We start from the raw sequence: 23,386 nt of genomic DNA on the forward strand, positions 1-23,386 counted from the left end.
ATGGTTTTCTGACTTCCCCAAGACAATAAAAGAACAGAAAAGGTATTGTATGTCCTTGTGTAATCATCAAATTTTTGAACCAGTTTTTTGGGCTGAAAAAGAATGGGTTGATATTTACACAGGTCAAACTTTTGACCTTAGTAAGTACCTGCATTGCTCAAGGCAATGGGAGCTTGCATGGCTGGGACCAGATGGTAAGTCTGCAATCGGGGCATCGGGTAATTGGATGGCTGGGCAGCAGGGACATCGGGAGCTCCATGAGCATGCGGCCAAGTCGGGGATCCACAGTCGATACCTCAGGTAGGCAGGAGGCTGGGGCATCAAGATTTTGAAAAGGTGAATGGCCGGGGCGAGGATCTACGGTTGGGTGCTCGGATGGGTGAGTGGTCAGGGCAAGGATCCACAGTCGATAGCTCAGATGGGCGGGTGGCAGGACCAGGTGCTCTGGTGGGCGGGCAGCTGAGGCTAGGATCCGCAGTCTCAGCCTCGGGAGCTCGGATGGGCAGGCAATCAGGGCCAAAAATAGGGGGAGTTAACTTTTATATGGATCATACAAAAACACCCGATTTTTTGGTCAATAAAGGGTGGGAGGGGTTGACTATTACATGGAATCAATGATTACATGACTATATATGCCCGGTAATACTTGGGGGTCTTCTCTAGCTAGGCATTTCTCAATCCTGATGAAATCACCACCTTTCCGACATGGGGTATGATGGTTGGACAATAGAGTTTTTGTTGTTCCTTCCCTCAAATTCTCCATTCCTCCTTATCAGCTCAAATGTGGTTCGATTTTGTTGGCCTCTTCTGAACCGTCTCCAACATCAGCACATCCTTTTTTAAACGAGGTTTTTTAAACCTGCTCACGATAATCCGTCAAATCTCAACAGCGCCTCAGCATCACATCCCTGCTCGTCTATTCTATTCCTCTTGAAATGACTGCCAGTATCTTCTTCGGTACCAACTCAACCTTCAAGTTTACCTTCAGGCTACCCTGCACAAGAACTCCCTTTGCATCTGGGTATTTTCAATCTCCCCCCCACCCCCATTTAGAAAATAGTCTGTTCATACCAAAGTCCAGGACTGTATTCTTTCCGACGTAGCATTTTATTTGCCACTATCCTGCCCATTTTCCTAATCTAGGTTCATCTGCAGCCTCCTTGTTTCTTCAACATGGCCTGCTTCTTCACCTACCTTCATTTCATCTGCAAACTTAATCACAAGGGCATTCATTCCATAATGCAAATTATTAATATGCAACATGTAAAGAAGTGGCCTCGATAGTGACCCCTGTGGATCACCACTAGCAACTGGAAGCCAACCAGAATATGGTCCCTGTATTCTGACTCTCTGCTCCCTGCCAATCAGCCAGTGTTCTACTCACTCTAGTATGTTTCCTATTCTATCATGTGCTCTCATCTTGTTAAGCAACCTCATTCGTGTACAGCACCTTGTCAAGGCCTTCTGAAAATTCAAATACACAATATCCACTGCATCTCCTTTTTCTTGCCGGCTTGCCACTTGATCAAAGAATTCCAGTATGTTTGTGAGGCAAGATTTTTCCTGAGGTAAACCGTGTTGGCTTCGGCCCATCTTGTCATATGCCTCCAAGTACTCCGTAACTTCATCCTTGATAATCAACTCACCAACATCTTCCCAGCCACTGGCGTCAGGCTAACCCACCCATAATCTCCTTTCTGCTGCCTCTCTTCCTGAGTAGTGTGGTTTTCCAGTACTCCAGGGTAATACCAATGCCGCCGCAATCTCTCTCCTTCTTTCAGAACCGGAGGGTGCAAAGCATCTTGTCTGGAAGACGTATGGAACATTTTCTGAGCACCATCTCCCTTGGAATAGTAACTGCACTCACTTCCCTTCCCTGATACCATTGGACATCTGGCACACTATTCAGGTCGTCCACTGTGAAGGCTGATGCAAAGTAGCCATTTAGATTCTTGTCTCCCATTATTATTTCTCCAGCATCATTTTCTAGAGGTCCTATATCAACTTTCACCCCTCTTTTACTCTTTATATATCTCCAAATGGCTGCAGGGATGTGGAAAACGTTACGACAGCATTTTTTCAAGCCTTTTGTTCACTCTTTGATATTATTTGCTGGCCTACTTTTATTCTTCATCTTTTCCTCCTTATGATTTTTTTTAGATGCCTTCTGCATATTTTAAAAACTTCTCAATCCACTAATTTTTTTCTTCCTTGTTTGCCTTTTCTTTTGCTTTTACGTTGGTTTTGACATTTTGTTTTCCATTCGAATAGTTCCTCTTTATTTGTGATGTATTTGTCCTGCAAGTTCCTCATTTCTTGCAGAATCTGTCCATTGCTGCTGTGCCATCTTCCCTACTTGTGCCTCTCCCAATCTCCTTTGGCCAGTTCCTCTTTCATGTCACTGTAATTCTCTTTACTGCACTGGCAGCTGTGGCAGGGCTCAAGTGACAAAACCTGCTACAAAATAAAATCCGGTGCAGCAGGAGATGCATCCCAACAGGGACACAAAGTCAAAAAAAGTTCTCTAATCGCCCAATCTCATCACAAAGCACCCAATCCAGAACAGCTGATCCTCTAGTGGACTCATCTAAAAATTCTCCCTCTTGAGATCCAGTCCCAACCTGGTTTTCCCAATCTACTTGCATGTTAAAATACCCCATGACTGTGCCTTTCTTTCACACCTTTTTTTAATTTGCTGTTGTAATTTGTTGTTCACATCCTGGCTAGTGTTTGAAGGTCTGTATATAACTGCCAAAAGTGTCCTTTTACCCTTGCAATTTCTTGACTGAACGCACAATGATTCCATATCTTCTGATTCTCTTTCTAATGATTTAATGTTATTCCTTACCAACAGAGCCACACTGCCCCCACTGCTTACCTGTCTATCCTATTGTGTATCCTTGGGGATATTCAGCTCCCAATGACATCCATCCTTTAGCTACAACTCTGTGATGGCCACAACATCACACCAACCAATCTGTAGCTTTACTGCAAGGTCATCCACTTCACTTCCTATGCTGTGTGCATTTAAATACAAAACATTTCACCCGGTATTTGTTACTTTTTTGTTTGACTTTGTGTCCCTGTTGGGATACAACACATCTCAATGGCTGCAGTTATGTCCTATATGCCTGCCGTTCCACACAAACTCCCTACCAGCTGCCTCTATTTGTGCCTCTTCCTCCACTTGGGTACCAATACCCCCCCATGAATCTAATTGAAACTACCCCTCCTAACAGCATTAGCAACCTGTCCCACTGGTACAGATCACCCTTTCCCCAGGGAAGGTTCCAATGATCCAAGAAATTGAAAACCTGTTCCTTTAGCCACTCACTTGTCTGCACTGTCTTCTGGTTCTGACCTTCCCGAGCTTGTGGCACTTTGGAGGACCTTGCTCTTCAGCCTCTTTCCTAATGCCCTAAACTTACTTTGCAGGACTTCTTCCCCACTCCTGCCTATTGTCAATGGTACCAATGTATCCCACCACGTCTGGCTGCACACCCTCCCCTTTAAGAATATTTTGCACCCACTCAGAGACATCCTTGACCCGGGATACAATGCACTATCCTGGACTCTCTTTTGCGGCCGCAAACTCTCCTACCTGTTCGCCTGACTATTAAGTCCCCTATGACTATCCCTCTATCTTAGCTCACCCTTCCCTTCTGAGGCTCAGAGTTATCCTGGATGCTATGCCTGGCTGCTGCATTGCCTAGGTGGGTCATCCTTCTCAGCAGTATCCAAAGGGGTATACTTGTGACTGAGGGAAATGGCCACAGCTATACTCAGCCCTGCCTGCCTGTTCCCTTTCTGTCGCCTGACTATCATCCAACTACCCTCCTCCTGCCTCCTTGGTGTGATGGTGTCCCTGTAACTCCTGTCTATCCCCCCCTCAGCCTCCTGAATGATACGGAGTTCATTCAACTCCAGCCCCAATACCCTGACACAATTTTTAAGGAGCTGCAGTTGGATTCATTTCTTACAAAGATGAAATAATCAGGGACACCGCTGGCTATCCGCATTCTTCAAGAGCAGCAAGTCGTTACCATTGTCTATAACGTAAGAAAAGGTTACGGAAACTTATCCTTTCCTGATATCAACTCTTGAGGCACCACCTCAGTTTGCCAAAGCCTCAGGCTCTCACTCCTACATGGGCCTATCCCTCAGTGGCCACCCGACTTGAGCTTCCCTTCCTTGTATTGGCTTTCGCTAATTAGCCAATAGAGCAATCTAAACAAGCACCTCCCTTTCCCAGTGCTTTTCAACGCTCCTCCTTTTGTTCACAGCCACTTTCTCGCAGTCCCTGACCAGATTTCTGAAGTTGATGAGGGATATCTATCGTGTGCAAGTGGCAGTTTTAGTTTAATTTTGGCATTCCGTCCAGCTCTTGATCCTGTGCTGAAGGCACGGTAACAGGCCATCTCAGCCCATGAGTCCGTGCCACCCAATTGAGACCCAAGTAACCTACAACGTTTCAAACCATGGAGGAAACCAGAGCTCCTCCCCCCCCCGGGGAAAACTCATGCAGGCACAGGGAGAATGTACAAACTCCTTAGACAGTGCGGGATTTCAAACCCCGGTCCCGTCAGCTGGCACTGTAAAGGCGTTCCGCTAACCGCTAAGCCGTACATAATTCTCTTTCTTTCATTGGTGCAGTTCGACTAGCTGAGTTCCTCCAGCATATTGGGTTTTGTTCTGGGTTCCAGCATCTCCAGCTTCTTGTGTGGCTGCGCTTTGATCCAGGTAGTTTGCCGGGTTGTTGAGCTGGTAGCCTAACTCATATTAACAACCCACAATAGGATAGACTGTCACGGAGTGATCAAAATCATGTCTGAAATGGGAAGGAATGGCAGTAAGAATATCAAGCGAGGCTTTGGTCATTTATATAAACTTTCAAATCAGTTTTTAATTTAAATGCTCTTTAAAATTTTCCAATAATAAAAATCTCTAGTGGTTTATTAATTAAGAAATTAAGTTGCTTATATTTGTTAAATCTTTTTGGAGCTGTTTAAAATGGCTTTTGAATGATTTTGGAAGTGTCCGAAATACTCAGTTTTATGGAAAAAAAACTTTACAGCATTTAAATTATATTAAAATGTTGTTATGAGTCACCTAACACCTTCTAGAAGCTTCATTAGCAGCTCAGGCTGGAGTTGCAAGATGCCAAGAATGGTGTTGTCAGGTTTCCCTGAGAAGTGCAGCGTTATCTTAATTATGCAGGTGACTGCATTTATCTAAGTAGCCGAAAGCTCAGAGCCAGCACTGATTGGATCATGTGACAAAACAAACCAGATTTCTTTTTCGTGGAACATTGCTGCTAGAAGAATGATGCTGTAAGGATGAAAAGGGGTGAGAATAGTCTCAGGCGATCAGAGGGTCAGTACCTGAGCAAAGAATGCCTTGAGGAAAGTCCCTCGAGGGCTGCAGTCGGATGCTCTAAGCAGGAATAATACCTTGTGCAGTCTATGAATGCCTGCACTGAATCCTATGGCTTCCTGAAGCCTCAACTGAACTATTATTGAAAAGAACAAATAGTGTCACTGCAATGGCAGTGTTGCCACTGGTGCAGACCAGGGGAGGGCAGAGAGTGGAGACACAGTGCTGCTCCTCGGGGTTGCACCACCCAGACCATCCACCAACAGCTCCATACTGGCTTTCAACTGCCTGTCAAAGGAGTCAATAGTGTTTTATTTTAAAATCTTGCCACTGAGGGGTCTGGGCCTGAGATGATGGTGTGTGCTGTGCATCAAAGAGTTTCAGACTCCGGAAAAGCAGAAAACTGGAAGAACACACCCTGTTTAAGAAAGAGAAGCGGAGGAGATGAACCTACGAGATGGTGACCACGATGGTTCTAACTGAAGGGGGTACCAGGTGTCAGAACCGGGACACAAACGGGTGCCAGATGTGCCGGAGGCTTCTTGATCGTGTCAGAGTTTTGTATCTGGAGCTCAGGTTGTTGATGACTTGGACTGAAGGCTGTGTGGCTGTAAAGGTTGCGGGAGCGCTGGAGGTGAATCCACGGACACCTGGGTGGACTCTTTTGCTTCTCTTTCTCTGACTGGAAGTGGTGCTGTGCAATTTTGGCTGATGGTGGATCTTTTTCCACATTGTAGAACCTTAGAACTCCACAAACACAGAAACAAGCTCCTTCAGCCCTTCTAGTCTGTGCAAAACCATTTTTTTTGCCTAGTTGCACTGACCTGCACCCAATCCATAGTCCTCCATACCTCTCCCATCCATGTACCTGTCCAAATTCTTCTTAAATGTTAAAATTGAGCCTGCATTCATCACCTCAGCTGGCAGTTCATCCCACACACCCACCACTCTCTCACAATTCCCCTAAACTTTTCCTCTTTCACTCTTAACCCATTTCCTCTGGTTTGTATCTCACCTACCCTCAGTGGAAAAAAGCCTATCTACATTTAATCTGTCTATCCCCCTCATAATTTTAAATACCTCTATCAAATCTCCCCTCATTCTTCAACACTCCAGGGAATAAAGTCCTAACCCATTTAATCTTTCCCTGTAACTCAATTTCTGTCATCGGGGCAACATCCTAGTAAATCTTCTCTTCACTCTTTCTATCTTTTTGATATCTTTCCTGTATTTAGGTGACCAAAACTGCACACAACATTCCAAATTTGGCCTCACCAATGCCTTATATGACTTTACCATAACATCCCAACTCCTGTACTCAATACTTTGATTTTCGAAGGCCAATATGCCAAAAGTTCTCTTTACAACCCTATCCATCTGCGACGCCACTTTCAGGGAATTAGGTATCTGTATTCCCAGGTAATTCTGTTCAACAGCACTCCTCAGTGCCCTACCATTCACTGTGTACGTATTTTCTTGGTTTGTCCCTCCAAAATGCAACACCTCACACTTGTCAGCATTAAATTCCATTTGCCATTTTTCAACCCATTTTCCAGCTGGTCCAGATCCCTCTGCAAGCTTTGAAAACATCCTCCACTGTTCACAATGCCTTCAATTTTAGTGTCATCAGCAAACTTGCTGATCCAATTTATCACATTATCATCCAGATTACTGATAGAGATGCTAAACAACAACGGTCCCAGCACCGATCCCTGAGGCATGCCACTAGTCACAGGCCTCCAGGCTGAGAACCAATCATCCATCACTACTCTCTGGCTTCTCCTGTCCAGCCATTGTCGAATCCAGTTCGCAATTTCACCATGAATACCTCACATCTGAACCTTCCCGACTAAGCTCCCAAGTGGGACCTTGTCAATGACCTTACTAAAGTCCCTGTAGACACCATCCACAGCCTTTCCTTCATCATCTTTCCTGGTAACCTCTAAAAACTCAATAAGATTATTTAAACGTGACCTACCACACACTAAGCCATGGTGACTATCCCTAATCAGTTTCTGGATACCCAAATAATTGAACTATTGACACTTTCCAATAATTTTCCTACTACCGATGGAAGGCTCACTAGCCTATAATTTACAGGGTTACTTTTGGAGCCTTTTTGAAACAACGGAACGTGAGCTACCTCCAATCCTCCGGCAGCACACCCCTGGCTAAGAATATTTTAACTATTTCTGCCAGAGCCCCTGCAATTTCTACACTAGCCTCCTTCAAGGTCTAAGGGAATATCTTGTCAGGCCCTGGGGATTTATACACCCTTATTTGCTTTAAGATAACAAGCAGTCCCTCCTCTTCAATCTGTATAGGTTCCACGATCTCACTGCTTGTTTTCCTTACTTCCCATGACTCTATGACTATTCCCTGAGTGAATACTAATGGCAAAAAAAAAATTAAGATCTCCATCATCTCTATTGGCTCTATACAAAGCTGACTACTCTGATCTTCAAGGGGACCAATTTTGTCCCTTACTATCCTTCTGCTCTTAATATTCCTAAGGCATTCTACAAATCCTTTTTCCTTCACATTTTCTGCCAAAGCTACCTCATGCCAGTCCACACTTCTAAGCTTGTCTGCCTTTCTTACAATACTTCTTGTTTTGAAATAGATGCACTTTAGAAAATTTCCACCATGTACAACCCGTTGACTTCTCACGGTGCATGCAATTTTCCCATCATCTTTTCCCTCCTCGACTCTCTATCCACTCTGGCATCCCCATCCTCCTGCAAATATAGTTTAAACTCACTGGAGCAGCACTACAAACCATCCCACAAGGATATTAGTCCCCCTCCAGTTCAGATGCAAAACATCCCGTCGGAGCAGGTCCCACCTTCCCTGGAAGAGAGCCCAATGATCTAGAAACCTGAAGCCTGCCCTCTTGCACCATGTCTTTAACCACGTTTTAAACTGCATTATCCTCCTATTTCTCACCTAACTAGCATGAGACACTGGTAGTAATCCTGAGAATGCAACCCTGGAGGTCCGGTCCTTCAACCTAGCACCTAAATCCCTGAACACTCCTTGCAGGACCTCCTCACCTTTCCTACCCACATTATTGGTCCCTATATAGACCACGACATCTGGATGCTCACCCTCCCTCCTGAGAATGCCACAAACTCGATCTGAGATATCTTGGACCCTGGCACCAGGGAGGCAACGTACTCAATCTCTTATCTATCCCCCTAACTATGGAATCCCCTATCACTTGCCTTTCTTCACCCTTCTCTTCTTAGCCACAGGATCAGATTCTATGCCAGAGACCTGATCGCTGTGGTTTGTGCCTGGTAGGTCACTTTCCCCCCACCATCAGTATCCAAAATTGTGTATTTGAAATTGAGTGGAACGGCCACAGGGGTGCCCTGCACTGCCTGCCTGTTCCCTTTCCCTCTCCAACTGTCACCCATCTATCCTCCTGCCTCCTAGGTGTGATAGGGTCTCTGTAACTCCTGTGTAGCACCCCCTCTGTCTCCCAAATCATCCAGAGTTCATCCAACTCCATCTCTAATTCCTTAACTCAGCTTGTCAGGAACTGCAGCTGGATATACTTCTTGCAGATGAAGTCGTCAGAGATACTGCTGGCTTCCCTGATGAGCCATATCCTACAAAAGGAGCTTGGCTGCCATTCCCACTGTCTATGACTAGAGGAACAAAAGAAATGATATATAAAACCTGTCCTACCTGCTGAATCCTTTTTGTTCCTTGAAAGGGGGTGGACCTTTCTTACTTCATCTCCTACTATTCGTCGCCTCTTACATGTTCTCGCTGAAGCCTGTTGAACCAAACCCTTACCAGTCCGACTCAGCCCACTCTGACACTGACGGCTCCACTACACAGTATTTCATATTGCATTTGTGTCTGTGAGTTCTTAGACAACACACAGATGAAGGAAAAGTTTCTTTACTTTTTTTTTTTCTTTGGCTTGGCTTCGCGGACGAAAATTTATGGAGGGGTATGTCCACGTCTGCTGCAGGCTTGTTGGTGACTGACAAGTCCGATGCGGGACAGGCAGGCACGGTTGCAGCGGTTGCAAGGGAAAATTGGTTGGTTGGGGTTGGGTGTTGGGTTTTTCCTCCTTTGTCTTTTGTCAGTGAGTTGGGCTCTGCGGTCTTCTTCAAAGGAGGTTGCTGCCCGCCGAACTGTGAGACGCCAAGATGCACGGTTGGAGGCGATATCAGCCCACTGGCGGTGGTCAATGTGGCAGGCACCAAGAGATTTTTTTAAGCAGTCCTTGTACCTCTTCTTTGGTGCACCTCTGTCTCGGTGGCCAGTGGAAAGCTCGCCATATAACACGATCTTGGGAAGGTGATGGTCCTCCATTCTGGAGATATGACCCAACCAGTGCAGTTGGGTCTTCAGCAGCATGAACTCTGCCAGCTCGAGTACTTCAATGTTGGTGATGAAGTCACTCCAATGAATGTTGAGGATGGAGCGGAGATAGCACTGATGGAAGCGTTCTAGGAGCCGTAGATGATGCCGGTAGAGGACCCATGATTCGGAGCTGAACAGGAGCGTGGGTATGACAACGGCTCTGTACACGCTGATCTTTGTGTGTTTCTTCAAGTGGTTGTTTTTCCAGACTCTTTTGTGTAGTCTTCCAAAGGCACTATTTGCCTTGGCGAGTCTGTTGTCTATCTCGTTGTCGATCCTTGCATCCTATGAAATGGTGCAGCCGAGTTAGGTAAACTGGTTGACCGTTTTGAGTTCTGTGTGCCCGATGGAGATGTGGGGGGGCTGGTAGTCATGGTGGGGAGCTGGCTGATGGAGGACCTCAGTTTTCTTCAGGCTGACTTCCAGGCCAAACATTTTGGCAGTTTACTTTAAAGTGGTTGTAAACAGCACCATGAGGCATGCCATGAGGCTGCAAGTCTCCATTACAGCTCTGCATATTGTGTGTCAGCCTCCTGCTGGCAGCCAAGTCTAATCAAACAGTAAGGCATTGAAACCGTGATCTCTAACATTACACACGGTGCCTCACTTTTGTAGTGACATTCAGCTTCTTCCTCCAATCCAATATGGCAAACTAAAGGAAATTTTTTATAATACCACAATCTCTATTTTATTACATGACAATAAAATAATCTTGAACTTGTATTTTATGTTGTCAGGCCTTTTTGTGATCTGCAGGGCTTTGCTGTGGAGAATCATTCCAGTGTGTTCAGAAATTTAGCTCGGAAGCTTGTAAAATGCAAGGTCATAATTTTTAACCAAGAACAGCAAAGACTGCTGTTCCTTGCAATGTCGGCAGCAGGACACTTTGTCTGCCTATCTCAATGGAAAAGTTGTCAGCATTCCAGACAGTTAACGGCAATGATTTTTTGGCATACATGTTGTGCAATATACCTGTACATGTACATGGAAATTCTTACTTGCTGCAGTCAAACATGTTCTTCATTAAATATCAACAATGGTGTACATTAAATTTAAAAAAGTGATAATAAATACATGATAAATATCAGCTTCTGTCGTCATGCAAGACTAAAATGGTGTTATAACAGTGCGATCAGTCTTCCTGTGGTGTTGGAGTATTTCATAAGGGGCGGCCCAAGAGCCTGAGAAACCATTGGAAGAAAACTGTTCTTGAACCTAGAGGTGCTGGTCTTCAGACTTCTGTACATTCTGCCCAAGGTTGTGGCCAAGGAGATGAGGGGTTTTTGTGATGTTGGCTGCCTTCTTGAAGCACATTATTTTAAGATAATTGCTCTTGTTTTTTTCAGGTTTTATCGATTTCATTGTGGAGCCAACATTTTCTGTACTGACCGACATGTCTGAAAAGATTGTAACTCCCCTTATTGACGAAGCATCGCGCCCTGGTGCCAGTGGATTCCGACGATGCAGGTTGGTGACCTTGTTTCTCCAACTAACTTTCATCTTGGATCCGTTGGTTTTTCACCCATTTTAACTCCCAACAATGACTTCTGAAACAAATGGGAAGGTCTTAGGGCTGTCCTGATACAGGGAGAAGTTGGAGGCTTGGCAATGGGAGTGATGGAGATCTGATTGACTCCAAAGTTCAGCTGCAGGTGTTGGCTGGTGCCATTTTTCCTAAATAAGAACACTAGTGTAGAGGAAGAAAATTATAACTCCGGTCTGTGAATTCAGCCTAATATCTGGAGCAGTAAATTTTAAAAGTTTTTTTAATTTCCTGTGCACTTGAACAGCCATTCTCATTCATTTTTTTTGGCTATGATCCCAAGGTTTATGGGTCTCCTTCCCTTTGAAGTAGTCAAGTTTAGTTGGTTTCTTCTGTACATCTTTTTTACCGTCCACAAAAGAAACTAAAAAAAATAAGATTTTCAGTCCGCGGCTCTCCACACCCCCCCGCCCCTAAATGTGTAGTGGCCCACAAGGGGACTGTTTAGCCCTCGATGGGATTTGCTTCTCTATGTGGAGTTGGAGATCACTCTAGTTAGGGCAGGATTTCAAGCCTGATCATTTCAAAAAGTCGCCAGAGTCAAAAGTTATTTGCTTTGGCAGGCAAGTTGCATACTCACCTAATTTCTACGCACACGTGAATCCCAATTGAAAATTATAGCCGATGTGTATGACGGTAGGGGGGAAATGCAGATTTTTCAAGATGTAATATCCGATCAGTTTCCCATTCTGTCCAATGTGCAGAGCTTGTTATCTGCCCTTAAACGAGGAATAAGCCTCAAAAGAGATCAGGCTCGGGTAATGGATTTAAACTGCAATGTCACTTGATTTGTTTTGGATATGCCTCATTTAGCCTTTGGGTATCCCCTGTATCTAATTGTGCTGTTCAGCTTCTTCCATCTGTTTTATGGGAAACTCATTGCCTTTGTGATATCATCACAAGTGAGGATCAACGCAATCAAATAAACCACCATCTTTTGCAGGAGGGTGTTGAACCTTTGGGGTCTGACCTGATGTTCTCTTTCCCAGAGCAGTGTTCTGACCGTAATGAACAATTTCATCCAATTTAGCACATGAACAGGTAGAACCTTGTATCACACTAATTGTACACTGGGGCAAATTCTCCAATTTCCATTTACTTCCTCCTTGTTTTCTACCACCAACATTTTGTCCCTCTGTCCCCATTATCCTTTCCTTCCCTTTTCCACCCTCTCCACCTGCCCATCACCCGCACCTTCCATCGCCATCGCCTTCCTGCTTCATTCCACAATCCACTGTCCTCTCCTATCAGTGCCTCTTCCTGAGTTCTCTGCCCTCCCATCGCCTCCTAGCTCCGAGCTTGTTACATTAGTCCCATTCCTTCCTCCCCGCTGACCCTTCTATTCTGGTGTCTGCTCTCTTTCATCACAGTCCTGGTGAAGGCCCCAAACATTGACTATCTCTTGCCTTCCCTATGGATACTGCTTCGCCCGCTGAGTCTCACAAGCAGTTTGTGTGTTGCTGCAGTTTTCAAGCATCTGCAATCTCTCTTGTTTGCCAAACTATATATTGGTTGTCGAGGTAGTTGGATCAAAATGAAAGGACACTTAACAGTTTATCAGGGAAGAATTGCTCACCCATCTGTTTTAGTTTGAATAATTATAAAATGATGTGTCTGAAAGTTATATACGCATAATTGTAGTGCTGGAGCTCAGATAGTAGCAGTCTTGGCTCTAAGTTATAACTCCGCTCCTGGCAACAAACATTTAACTAACATTCATGTCGTGCCAACAAGATCCAATTTTACAAAGTCTTGCAAGGCAGACTGGTCAAAAAGTAAAAATGAAAGGGATTATGGGGAATCTAGCAAATTAATGCGAAAAATTATCTCGCTGGAAGGCAGTAAATTGGGGGAAACTTTTAATGACAGGTGGATAAGTGACCAGGGGCGTAGCCAGGTTCTAACATTAGGGGGAACGAAAAGATAAAAAAGCCACCACATTGCATACCAGATGGTAAGTCAATGGTGGGTTGGCAGGCTGGACTGAATTCTTTTGGCAGCGTTGGAGCGGGCGGATGCGGAGGTCCGGGTTAAGTTGGTGTGGGACCTGTAGCATATGTTCTAAAGGGGCCCTAATTTTTAAAAAAACACTTAAATATTAAAAGTCAATTTTGTTTCTTGCATACCAAAGTAATTACATTTTTCCATTTGCTATACAGCCAGATAATATGACAAATATGTCTGACATTTCAGTAATAGTATTACTTACATGTAGGTATCAATTTCAAATGTCAACTGTAACAAAACTACAATATTAAAAGTTACATTTTCTAGATTTAGCATGAGCAAATTTGTTGATGATGGAAATGTCCATTTCACGCGAGGGCCTGCAGCCCTGTGATGCAGTGACACCCGGCGGTGCCCTGAGAGCTAGCAGCCCCGGCGCATTTCCCTCTCCTCTCTCACCATCAGGTTCAGACATTTCAAACAGAAGCAGGGAGCTAAAGGAATTTCTGGGCCAGAAGGAGTGCAGCATCGATAAGGTGGAGGGGAATAGTTCTCTCCCCTCCCCACCCCCAACCCTGCCCAGTGTTACAGAGCCACCGAAACAATGATGTGCTTCCCAACAAAATAACCCCACATGGACGCATCTCTACTGAAAGATGTCTCCGCAAAAGGTGAGACTCAGCTGAATAATGGTCGTGATTTGTGTCTTTATAAACACTCCCATTAATTACAGTGTTAAAATAATAATCCTGATTAAAGGTGATAATTGGCTAAAATTGCTAACCTTAAACACCTAGTTGCTCATAAAAATTGAAGGCAGTATAGTACTCTAGTAATAGACCAAGTGCAGATTCACTGAATCAGAATTGATAGCTTGCAAGCATTTAGCATGGGGCCCGTAGCATATGCTACTTCTGCTACTAAGTTAATTGGGGGTGGGGGAGATGTGCTCAGGGGGAGTGGCCACTCCCCCTGCACCCCCCCTCCCCCCACCCCGCTTATGCGACTGAAGGTGATGTGAGTTTTGGCAGAGGGCCAGTCCTTAGTGCCACATTTTTCATGTTATGTATCAATAATCTGTACTTAAAAGTTGAACCATTAATTAGAAAGTTTGTTAATGAATTCAGTGCAGTTGATCATGAGGAAAGGAGCTCTTGGCTGCAATTGATTGGCTAGATGGGCAGATGAAATTGGAAATAGAATTGTTTTTGGTGAAGAATTTGAAGAGGGCAAAAATTAGCACAATGAATCGAAGGGTAACAACCGGAAGAATACATGGTACTTGGATTGCATGTAGCAAAGAATTATAGACAATTTTTTGACGCAGAAGAAGATTATTAGGGTCACAGTGTATCTACCGATTGAAATGTCATTGGACCTAATCCCATTTTGGAACACTGGCCTTGCAGCTCATAGTTCTTCAAGTACTGCTTGAATGTACTGAGGATTTCTGCCTTAAGTGAGTTCCAGACATCTGACAACCACTAGATTATTATGCTCTTTTTCCCATATCCAATATTTTATACTGATTTGTTTGAACTACATCATCCCACTCTTTCTTTTTGTAAAACAATGTCAAATACTCATTCAGAAGATCAGACACATCCTTCAGTTCCACACCATTATGTTTTTTGTGTAGGTAGGATGATTAACTAAAATGGTTGAGAAGGCAAATGGGATTTTGTGGCTAATGCGTGGAAAATGGGAGAGGTGACTTAATTCTGGAATTGCATGAAACACAATAAAAAAAAACTAATTGGACAACAGCAAAAATATTGTTTACAATTTTCATCATCAAATCAGTAAGTCAGAGTAGAGAGGTGCAGAGGAAATTTGTAAAACCACTTCCAGGTCCAGGGAGTTTTAGCAGTTTTAGCAGTGAAGAGATTGTCTTGGCTGGAGTTGGTTTGTTTGGAATAAAAGAAATTGAAGGTGCAGAAAATTATGAGAGACTTAAGTGGGGTGTTGCTGTCCACACTTCCATAGCTGTGAGGTTAATAAGAGGATATAAAATTAGCTTATTTAATAGGCAGGTGGGAGAGAATTTGCAGAAATGACCAGTGGGGTTCCAGAACTTGAAGGCCTGAGATCCCTCTGCTTCTTTCTTGACCAGAGGTCCACCCGATCCTCTGCATTGGTATAGACATTCAGTTAGCTGTATGTCCTCATGATAGACACTCTGTCCTTCAGCTCCTCTCATTTCCTTCAGCTTAAAGATGAAACTGAGCTCCAAGCTACTCCTGTCTTTTTGTGGGATTTGTGGAACAGTCTTTGTTTCAGTCCTTCTCTGGCTTGCTTCTTCAACTCTTTCTCCAGCCCATCAATAACTGCTTTGGTGCCTGCTTCCCACTCTTCATGTAGACTTCTGTTTTCATCTTTCTTCACATGGTTCTTTCCTTTCAGGATCTCTTTGGGTTCCTCTCAAGGGGAAGGATGGCCATTACAAGCCCACAGCTGCCTTGACTATTCTTCCTCCCAATCTCGACCCCCCCCGGAGGAACTCCACTTCATCCCCTCAGTCCCTCCATCTGAGATTAAATTTGTTGTGACTAAGAGGCATTTGACACAGATGCCCCTTAAATATCATCTTTCTTCCTGAACATTGGTTTCCTCTCACCCATTGTGGACGGTTCCCTAACCACATCACATTGGTTTCCTGCACCTTGATAGAACAAAAACAGAATTTCCCTGGCCCTTATCTTCCTCCCTGTTGGCCTCCACATTTCATATGGAACTAAAGAAAACAGGTATGGGAGAAGGCCATTCACCACCATTCAATGTGATCACGGCCAGAGCCATACCCATTTCAGTGCAGGCAGTCCCCAGGTCGAAGACGTCTGCTTTAGAAACAACCCTTAGTTACGAACCGGCAAGCTGACTGGAAGTAGAATGGCAACTTCTGGTTCAAGCGTGGTTGAGTCTATTTTAAATTTAATTGTTTTTCTTAAACACTAAGTAATCTGAAGCAGTGCTTGCAAAATCCAATTTCTTTATAATTTGATTACTTTTGTTTCCACTGAATATTAACCAAATTGCAAATAGAAATATCACCAACCTCCCAAACCCCAAATGCCCACCATTGCCGACCTTCCAGAAGCAGTAAATGGTTCGACCTGATCCATGGACCCACCATAGCATCCGGTGCCACCGCCTGACCTGTGAACCATCACAAACACATCCCTTTACTGGCAGGGCCCATCCAGAAGCAGCCATTCACTTAGAAAATAGGGCAGAGACACTGGGCTTCAAGAGAGTCTGAAGTAACATGGTTTGAAGTCCCCTCCCAATGTAGTGCTGGTAAATGTCCAAGTCATTGAAAATTGAAACCAAGCCGGACATACTTAAAATAAGACATCTTTTAAAGGATGCTGGGACTCTGCTATGAGCTCTGTGGGGGCAGAGGGAGTGAGCGAATGAGAGCGAGGGGTGAAGGAGCAAGCAGGAGGGAGGGTGAAGGAGCAAGCAAGAGGGAGGATGGGGGAAGGAGCGAGTGGGGAAAGGAGCAAGCGTGGGAGAGGGAGCGAGCAAGAGGGAGGGAAGGAGCGAAGATGCGGGAAGGCAGTGGGGCCGGGAGCGCTGCCATCACCCAGCAATGTGAGAGAGTAGCCATCTCTCCATCATCTTCTTCTGTGAGTGTTAACTTTTAATCGTGTGAAAAATGACTATATGTAGTTACTTTTATGATTATGTACAGTACTATATTCTTATTATGTAACTGCATTATATGTTTAAGATGTTTGAGTGCATTTGGAAATGTTTTATATGCATATAAATGTACCTGTTCCGACTTGCATACAAATTCGAATTAAAGTCAGACCTAGGTAACGGAACTAGTTTATGAACCTGGGGACTGCCTGTACAATAATCCTGCTTTCTCTCCATGCCCCTTGATCATTAGACCAGAAGACATAGGAGCAGAAATAGGCCATTATGCCCATCAAGTCTGTTCCATTATTTAATCATGAGCTGATCCATTTTCCCACTCAGCCCCACTGCCCGGCCTTCTCCCCATAACCTTTGATCCTTTTGGCCACTAGGGCCACATCCGTATTTTGAATTTATCCAATTTTTAATATTTTTAAATTTAAATTCAATATTTTAAATGTAAATTTCAAATTGAGGTTCAGCACACTAACATCACCGGCCCCCCCCTCCCCACTCCAAAACTGGATTCAACAACTTTCTGTGGCAAAGACTTCCACAGGTTCACAACTCTCCTCATCTCAGACTTGCATTGCTTACCCCTTGTCTTTTCACTATGACCCTTGTTCTGGACATTCCCAACATCAGAAACATTCTTCCTGCTTCTATCCTGTCCAGTTTTGTGAGAATTTTATGCGTCTCATTCTTCTAAATGTCAGGGCCTATAACCCTTGTTATCCAGTCTGTATAAGTGCTGCCATCCCTGATGAGATCATCCTTTGCAATTGCCACCAATTTCATTACTCCCCGTACATTCCCTCTCCCCCACACCACCTTCCCCTTCCCTTTCAGCAGTTCCTTCATCTGTCTGCAACCCCCCATCTTACATCACTTTCTTATGCAACCACAGGAATTACAAAACCTATCCTTTAAGACCTTCCTTTCATACCATCCAAGGACGCAGAGTTTCCAGGTGAAGCAGCAATTCACCTCCCTAGTGCACTGCATTCAAATTCTCATCCTCAGCCGTTGACTCCAACCAGGCCCCGGCCGCCGGCCTACTGGAGATCCTGACGCTGTCTGCCGACTACCACCTAGGTCCTGGCCACCTGCCTGCTGGAGCTCCCGACACCAACTACAGCCTCAGCTCAAGCCGCCCACATTCTGGAGCTCCCTGCAACATTCACAACAACTCTCACTTAGGCCCAGGCCTATCTCAGGCTGAAGCTTCTAATGGCAACTCTCACCTGGGCCCTGGCCACCCTTGGGCTGCAGCTTTGAACACCAACTCACACCACATGGCTCCCAATGAGGTAGACGCCTACCGTGGTCCTGATCTCGTTGCTGGATTCCACTGGCTTATCCCACCCACCAAACTTGACCCTTCTCTATCCCCGGCATCTCTCCTTACTCTACTCCCTTTTCCCCCACTGAGCTCCCCTCTTCTTCCCAATCTTCAGACCCTCTCATCTCCCCTTTTCTCTAGTGATCCCCCTACTCTCGACCTCCCCCTCTGACTTCCCCAACCTCCACCTTCCCTCTCTGACCTCTCCTACCTTCCTCCTGACCTCCTCTAACTGTGGCTTCCCCCCCATCACCCTTCATCACACTGACTTCACTCTGTCCCCTGCTTGGACTTTACCATCCTCTCTGACTTGCCCCTATCTGAGATGGAGTACTGAGTCCTCAATAGAGGCCTTGCCTTCATCCCCCTCCACCCAGACCTTAATGAATCCTGCGCACGCCACGATGCCAAGCTCTTCTTCTGTCATCTCCGTCTCCAGGCCTACTTCCACACCGTGACTCTCCAATCCCTTCCACGGACCCCTTCTCCCGCTTTAAGCCTTCTTCCTCCTCTTGGACACCTTGTCCTGGCCAGCTGCCTGTTTTGGATCTTTTTATTTCAAAGTGCTGCCGAGACATCAACTGTCCCCACTTCACCACTCCCATCTCTCATTCTAATCTCACCTCCTCTGATCACTCTGCCTTCCACTCACTCCACAACAATCCCAACCTCAGCTTCAAATCCACAGACAAGGGTGGTGCTATTGTGGTCTGGCACTCTGACCTCCACCTAGCCGATGCCAGATGTCAGCTCTCAGACACCTCCTCCTACAAATTCCTTTCACAGGACTGCACCACAGCATGTCAAGCCACTGTCCACAACACTTTCTTCAGCCTTATCAGCTCTGGTCATGTCCTTCTCATGGCCTCCAAAGTCATTGTTTCCCGTCACCATCTGCCCTGTTCTATCTTTTACCCAAGATCCATAAACCCAACCATATGAGTAGACCCATTGTTTCCACTTGCTCTTGCCCCACCAAACTAATTTAAATTTTTTTAGACACACAGCACGATAACAGGCTATTTCAGCCCACGAGTCTGTGCCACCCAATTTACACCCAATTAACCCACACCTCCCGTACTTTTTCCCCTGGGGAAAACCCACACAGACACAGGGAGAACGTACAAACTCCTTACAAACAGCATGAGATTCGAACCCTGGCCCCTATCGATGGCGCTGTAAAGGGATTGAACTAACCTCTATGCCAACTGAGCCAACCCACAAAGTAATTTAGACTTGCCTTGATGCTATCTTTTCTCCCCTCATCCAATCCTTCCCCACCAACATCCACAATACCTCACATCCCCTCCATCTCTTCAATGACTTCCAATTCCCTGAACTGGACCACGTCATTTTAACTATGGACGTCCAATCCATTTACACCTCCATCCCCCATACAGAAGGACTCAAAGCACTTTGTTTCTTTCTGGACTATAGACCCGACCAGTCACCCTCCACCACCACCCTCCTCCACCTGGCCGAACTTGTCCTCACTCGTAACAACTTCTTCTTTGACTGTTCCCACTTTCTTCCAATCAAATGAGTAGCCCAGCTATGCATGCCTGCTTGTGGACTTTGTGGAGCAATCTATTCTACAAGCCTACACAGGCATTGCCCCTCAACTCTTCCTCTGCTTGTTATGAGCCCAGAGGACTCTAAAAACCAGCAGCGACAGAAATTCACCAAGACATTGGTTACTTAAACAAAAGCGCTTTTAATTTTCTTCATACATAATAATATCAATATTTAACTTATTACTATTAACTTAACCTCTTTCTAATTCTAAGCACACGTGTATGTAATGTTTAGTTGTTCAGCAAAGTGCTTTGTTTCAACGTCCATTCATTCACTTTTCACTTCTCCAAGTTCACTGGTATCCGGCAATTTTCATACAGTGCACAGAATTTAACATTTATGATCTTCACCAGGCTCTGGTGCTTTAACTTAAATTGTTACCGCTCAGGAAGGCCTTTGTTGGTTTCAAAGAGAGTTGGACACACCCAAACTGATCTCCTTCAATCAGCCACTTCAGTGTCTTAACAAAGAAACTTGCCCCCTCATGGGTTTTCAAACAGTAACCTCTTCTTCCAAGTTAGCAGAGAGTTCTTCTTTTTCCCCTATTTCAAGAGAAACACAATAACCAGCCAATATCTCTGTAATTGACTACAAGGGTCTAGAATAGGTTGAACATGGATCTCAAATGGGGTCTTGCAACAGTTCTGCAAAACTTGCAGTTTCCAGCAGCAACTCCTGCTGTAAAACCTGAATCACTCACTCACTCATACTCACTCTCTCTCTGACCCCTCTCTTTCCAAAACCACATGATCCCTCTTAGAACCAGACTTCAAGCTGGCACCAGATTTATCAGTTCCTGAACCTGGACATCTGTTCCTTTAAAGACAATAGTCCTTTCAATTCAACAACATCAGACCAATTAACACCTACTTGTGAAGTATTCACAGGCACTCTTCATGTAAAGACACTGGCAGACATGAAGTCTATGCTTAGGCATAGCTCTGGCATTTCAAATGAAATGTCTTTTGTGAAATGTTACTGAGATGTCTGTTTGCGAAGTGTGACCTAAACTAATATCTAAACCCCCCACAATCGAACCTTACCCTTTTTTATATATTTAATTCCATAATTGTATTAACTTATTCCATAACACACTATATGATGACTACATCAGGCCTGGCTCATTCTTTCATCCACTTTACTGTCAACTTCCACGCTGATCTCAAATTTACTTGGTTCATCTCCGACAACACTCCCCCCTTTCTGGATCTCTATGTCTTCATCTCAGAAGGCAAGCACTGACATATTTTACAAACCCACCAACTCCCACAACTACCTCGACTACACTTCCTCCCTAAGGATTCTATTCCCTTCTCTCAATTTCTCCGTCTCTGTTCCCAAGATCAGATCTTCTGGTCCAGAATATCTGAAATGTCCACAAAAAAAACATTTGCAGAATGGGGAAAAGGTCGATCATGACAAGTAGAGCATTTAACTTTAGCAGATTCAGACTTCAGATTTATTGTTAGAGTACATACATGACATCACATACAACCCCGAGATTCTTTTTCCTGTCGGCGAGGCAGTATCACCACTTATTGGTATTGCAAAAAAAACTGTACTCAATGTACACATGCAAACAAATAAATAAATGTAAACCACCTGTGTACAATACAGAGAGAGAAAAAAAATACAATAAAGTGCAAAAGTAAGAGTGTTTAAATGAGTCCCTGACTGGGTTTGTTGTTGAGAAGTCTGATGGTGGAGGGGGAGCAGCTCTTTCTGAACAGGCATAACACATTTAAAATTTACAACAAAATAACAGTGGCTTCCTGATACAAATTCAGCACAGTAGAGTTGTGGAGTCAGTCCGCAGGGTGGCCTGAGCTTCTGGTAGCTTGCAAATCTGCCGTTTCCTCCTATGACCTCAAGCGTTGTTACAATGAGATCCAATGCAGGCTTTGAAGAACTTTACCTTGTCTTGTAATGGAGCATGTCGCAGCCTTCTGGACCCGATATCAGATTCTCTAACTTCAGGTTCTTCACTCTGACTTCAGGAAGGGAAAACCAGAGGTATACAATTCAATGAGGGATCAGAGGTGGATAAGGTGAGCAAATTTAATTTCTTGGGATTCACTATCTTGGAGGATCTTTCCTAGGCCCAACACACTAATGGAATCGTGAAGAAAGCACATCATCACCTCTACTTCTACAGGGGTTTGTGGAAGTTTGGTATGACATCAGAAACCCTGGCAAATTTCTACAGATGTGTGGTGAAAAGTGAGCATCATTGTCTGGTATGGGGGCACCAGTACCCCTGGGCTCTAAAAGGTAGTGGACACACCCCAGGACATCACAGGTAAAACCCTCCCCACTATTGAGTACATCTACATGCAGCACTGCAGTCGGAGAGCAGCAGCAATCATCAAGGATCCACACCACCCAGCACACGCTCTATTCTCATGGCTGCCATTAAGAAAGAGGTCTCGGTGCCACAAGATTCACACCACCAGGTTCAGGGCCAGCTGTTCTCCCTCAACCATCAGACTCCTCAATGACATACTTGTTCAGGAACTCTTTCTTGTGAAATTTTGAATTTTTTATTCTCTCTTGTGTTTACATTTGTTATCCGTTTACAGTTCTTTATTTGTTTACATATGTATGCTGTGTACATTTTTTTTGCACTACCAATAAGTGGTAATTTTGTTGCGTCTGTAGAAAAAAAAGAATCTCGAGGTTGTAGGTGATGTCATGTTCACACCCTGACAATAAATCTGAAACCTGTCTGTATCAGAACTGGCCACTTCCATAGTTTTGCTATTTACAGGCTCAGTTAGCATAGCTGTTAGCGCAATTCTAATACAGAGCCAGTGACCCGGGTTCAAATCCGGCGCTGACTGAAAGGAGTTGGGACATTTTCCATGTCTGCATGGGTCTCCTCCAGGTGCTCCAGTTCCTCCCACCCATTAAAGATGTCTGGGGTATGGGCTCGTGAGGCGGAAGAGCCTATTACCATGCTGTTTCTCTTTTTTTTAAAAAAAAACCACAAAGATATTGCACAAGCAAAGGAGTATAAAATTATCGTAACTGCTACATTTACTCCAACTTTTACGCTCTTGGTTTTATCCCGTTAGAAACTTTCCCTTTGTTTCCCCCATCTCATTACCACCTGCTCCACTAATTTATGTTCTCTTTCCCAGTTCTGATGAAGGCCTGAAAAATTAAACATTTCTCTGTCCACAGATGCTACATGACCCGAGCAGTTCCATCAGTTTCTGTTTTTGTCCAGCGTCCGTCGATTTTGGTTTTCACTCGGCAATTAAAAGATTTGGTGCAATTTTTAAATCTCTTTCAATTTAAACTGCCTTTCATGAGTAAAATAAAACATTGCTGTCTGTTATACCTAATGTATCATGAGTGCATAAACAGAATGTATTTCTTCATTGATTTTGTTGTCTAACACAATGATGCTTTTCTTAAATTCTCCCCCACGGGGACATGTGGAGATTGAATCTGAACAAAAGCAGAATATGGCCTTGCTAAATCCGTGGAAATGATAATCCTCCCTCTTAACTCTGGTGAGCAGGATCAGTGTTGTGAAAGTTAAATGCAGGGAACTAGACCCCAACACCAGTCAA

General features: G+C 44.5%; 1 protein-coding gene across 2 annotated transcripts in view; it reads left to right on the forward strand.

The window, feature by feature from the left end:
• LOC138752606 (dual specificity calcium/calmodulin-dependent 3',5'-cyclic nucleotide phosphodiesterase 1A-like) overlaps nt 1–23,386 on the forward strand; it is a 242,789-nt gene that overhangs the window by 191,966 nt on the left and 27,437 nt on the right. For both annotated transcript variants that reach the window (XM_069915385.1, XM_069915384.1), the window contains exon 13: nt 11,103–11,223. In XM_069915385.1, coding sequence (XP_069771486.1) covers nt 11,103–11,223 — 121 coding nt within the window. The remainder of the gene's footprint in view (nt 1–11,102; nt 11,224–23,386) is intronic.

This window comes from Narcine bancroftii, chromosome 2, assembly GCF_036971445.1.
Source record: "Narcine bancroftii isolate sNarBan1 chromosome 2, sNarBan1.hap1, whole genome shotgun sequence".
Lineage (NCBI taxonomy): Eukaryota > Metazoa > Chordata > Chondrichthyes > Torpediniformes > Narcinidae > Narcine > Narcine bancroftii.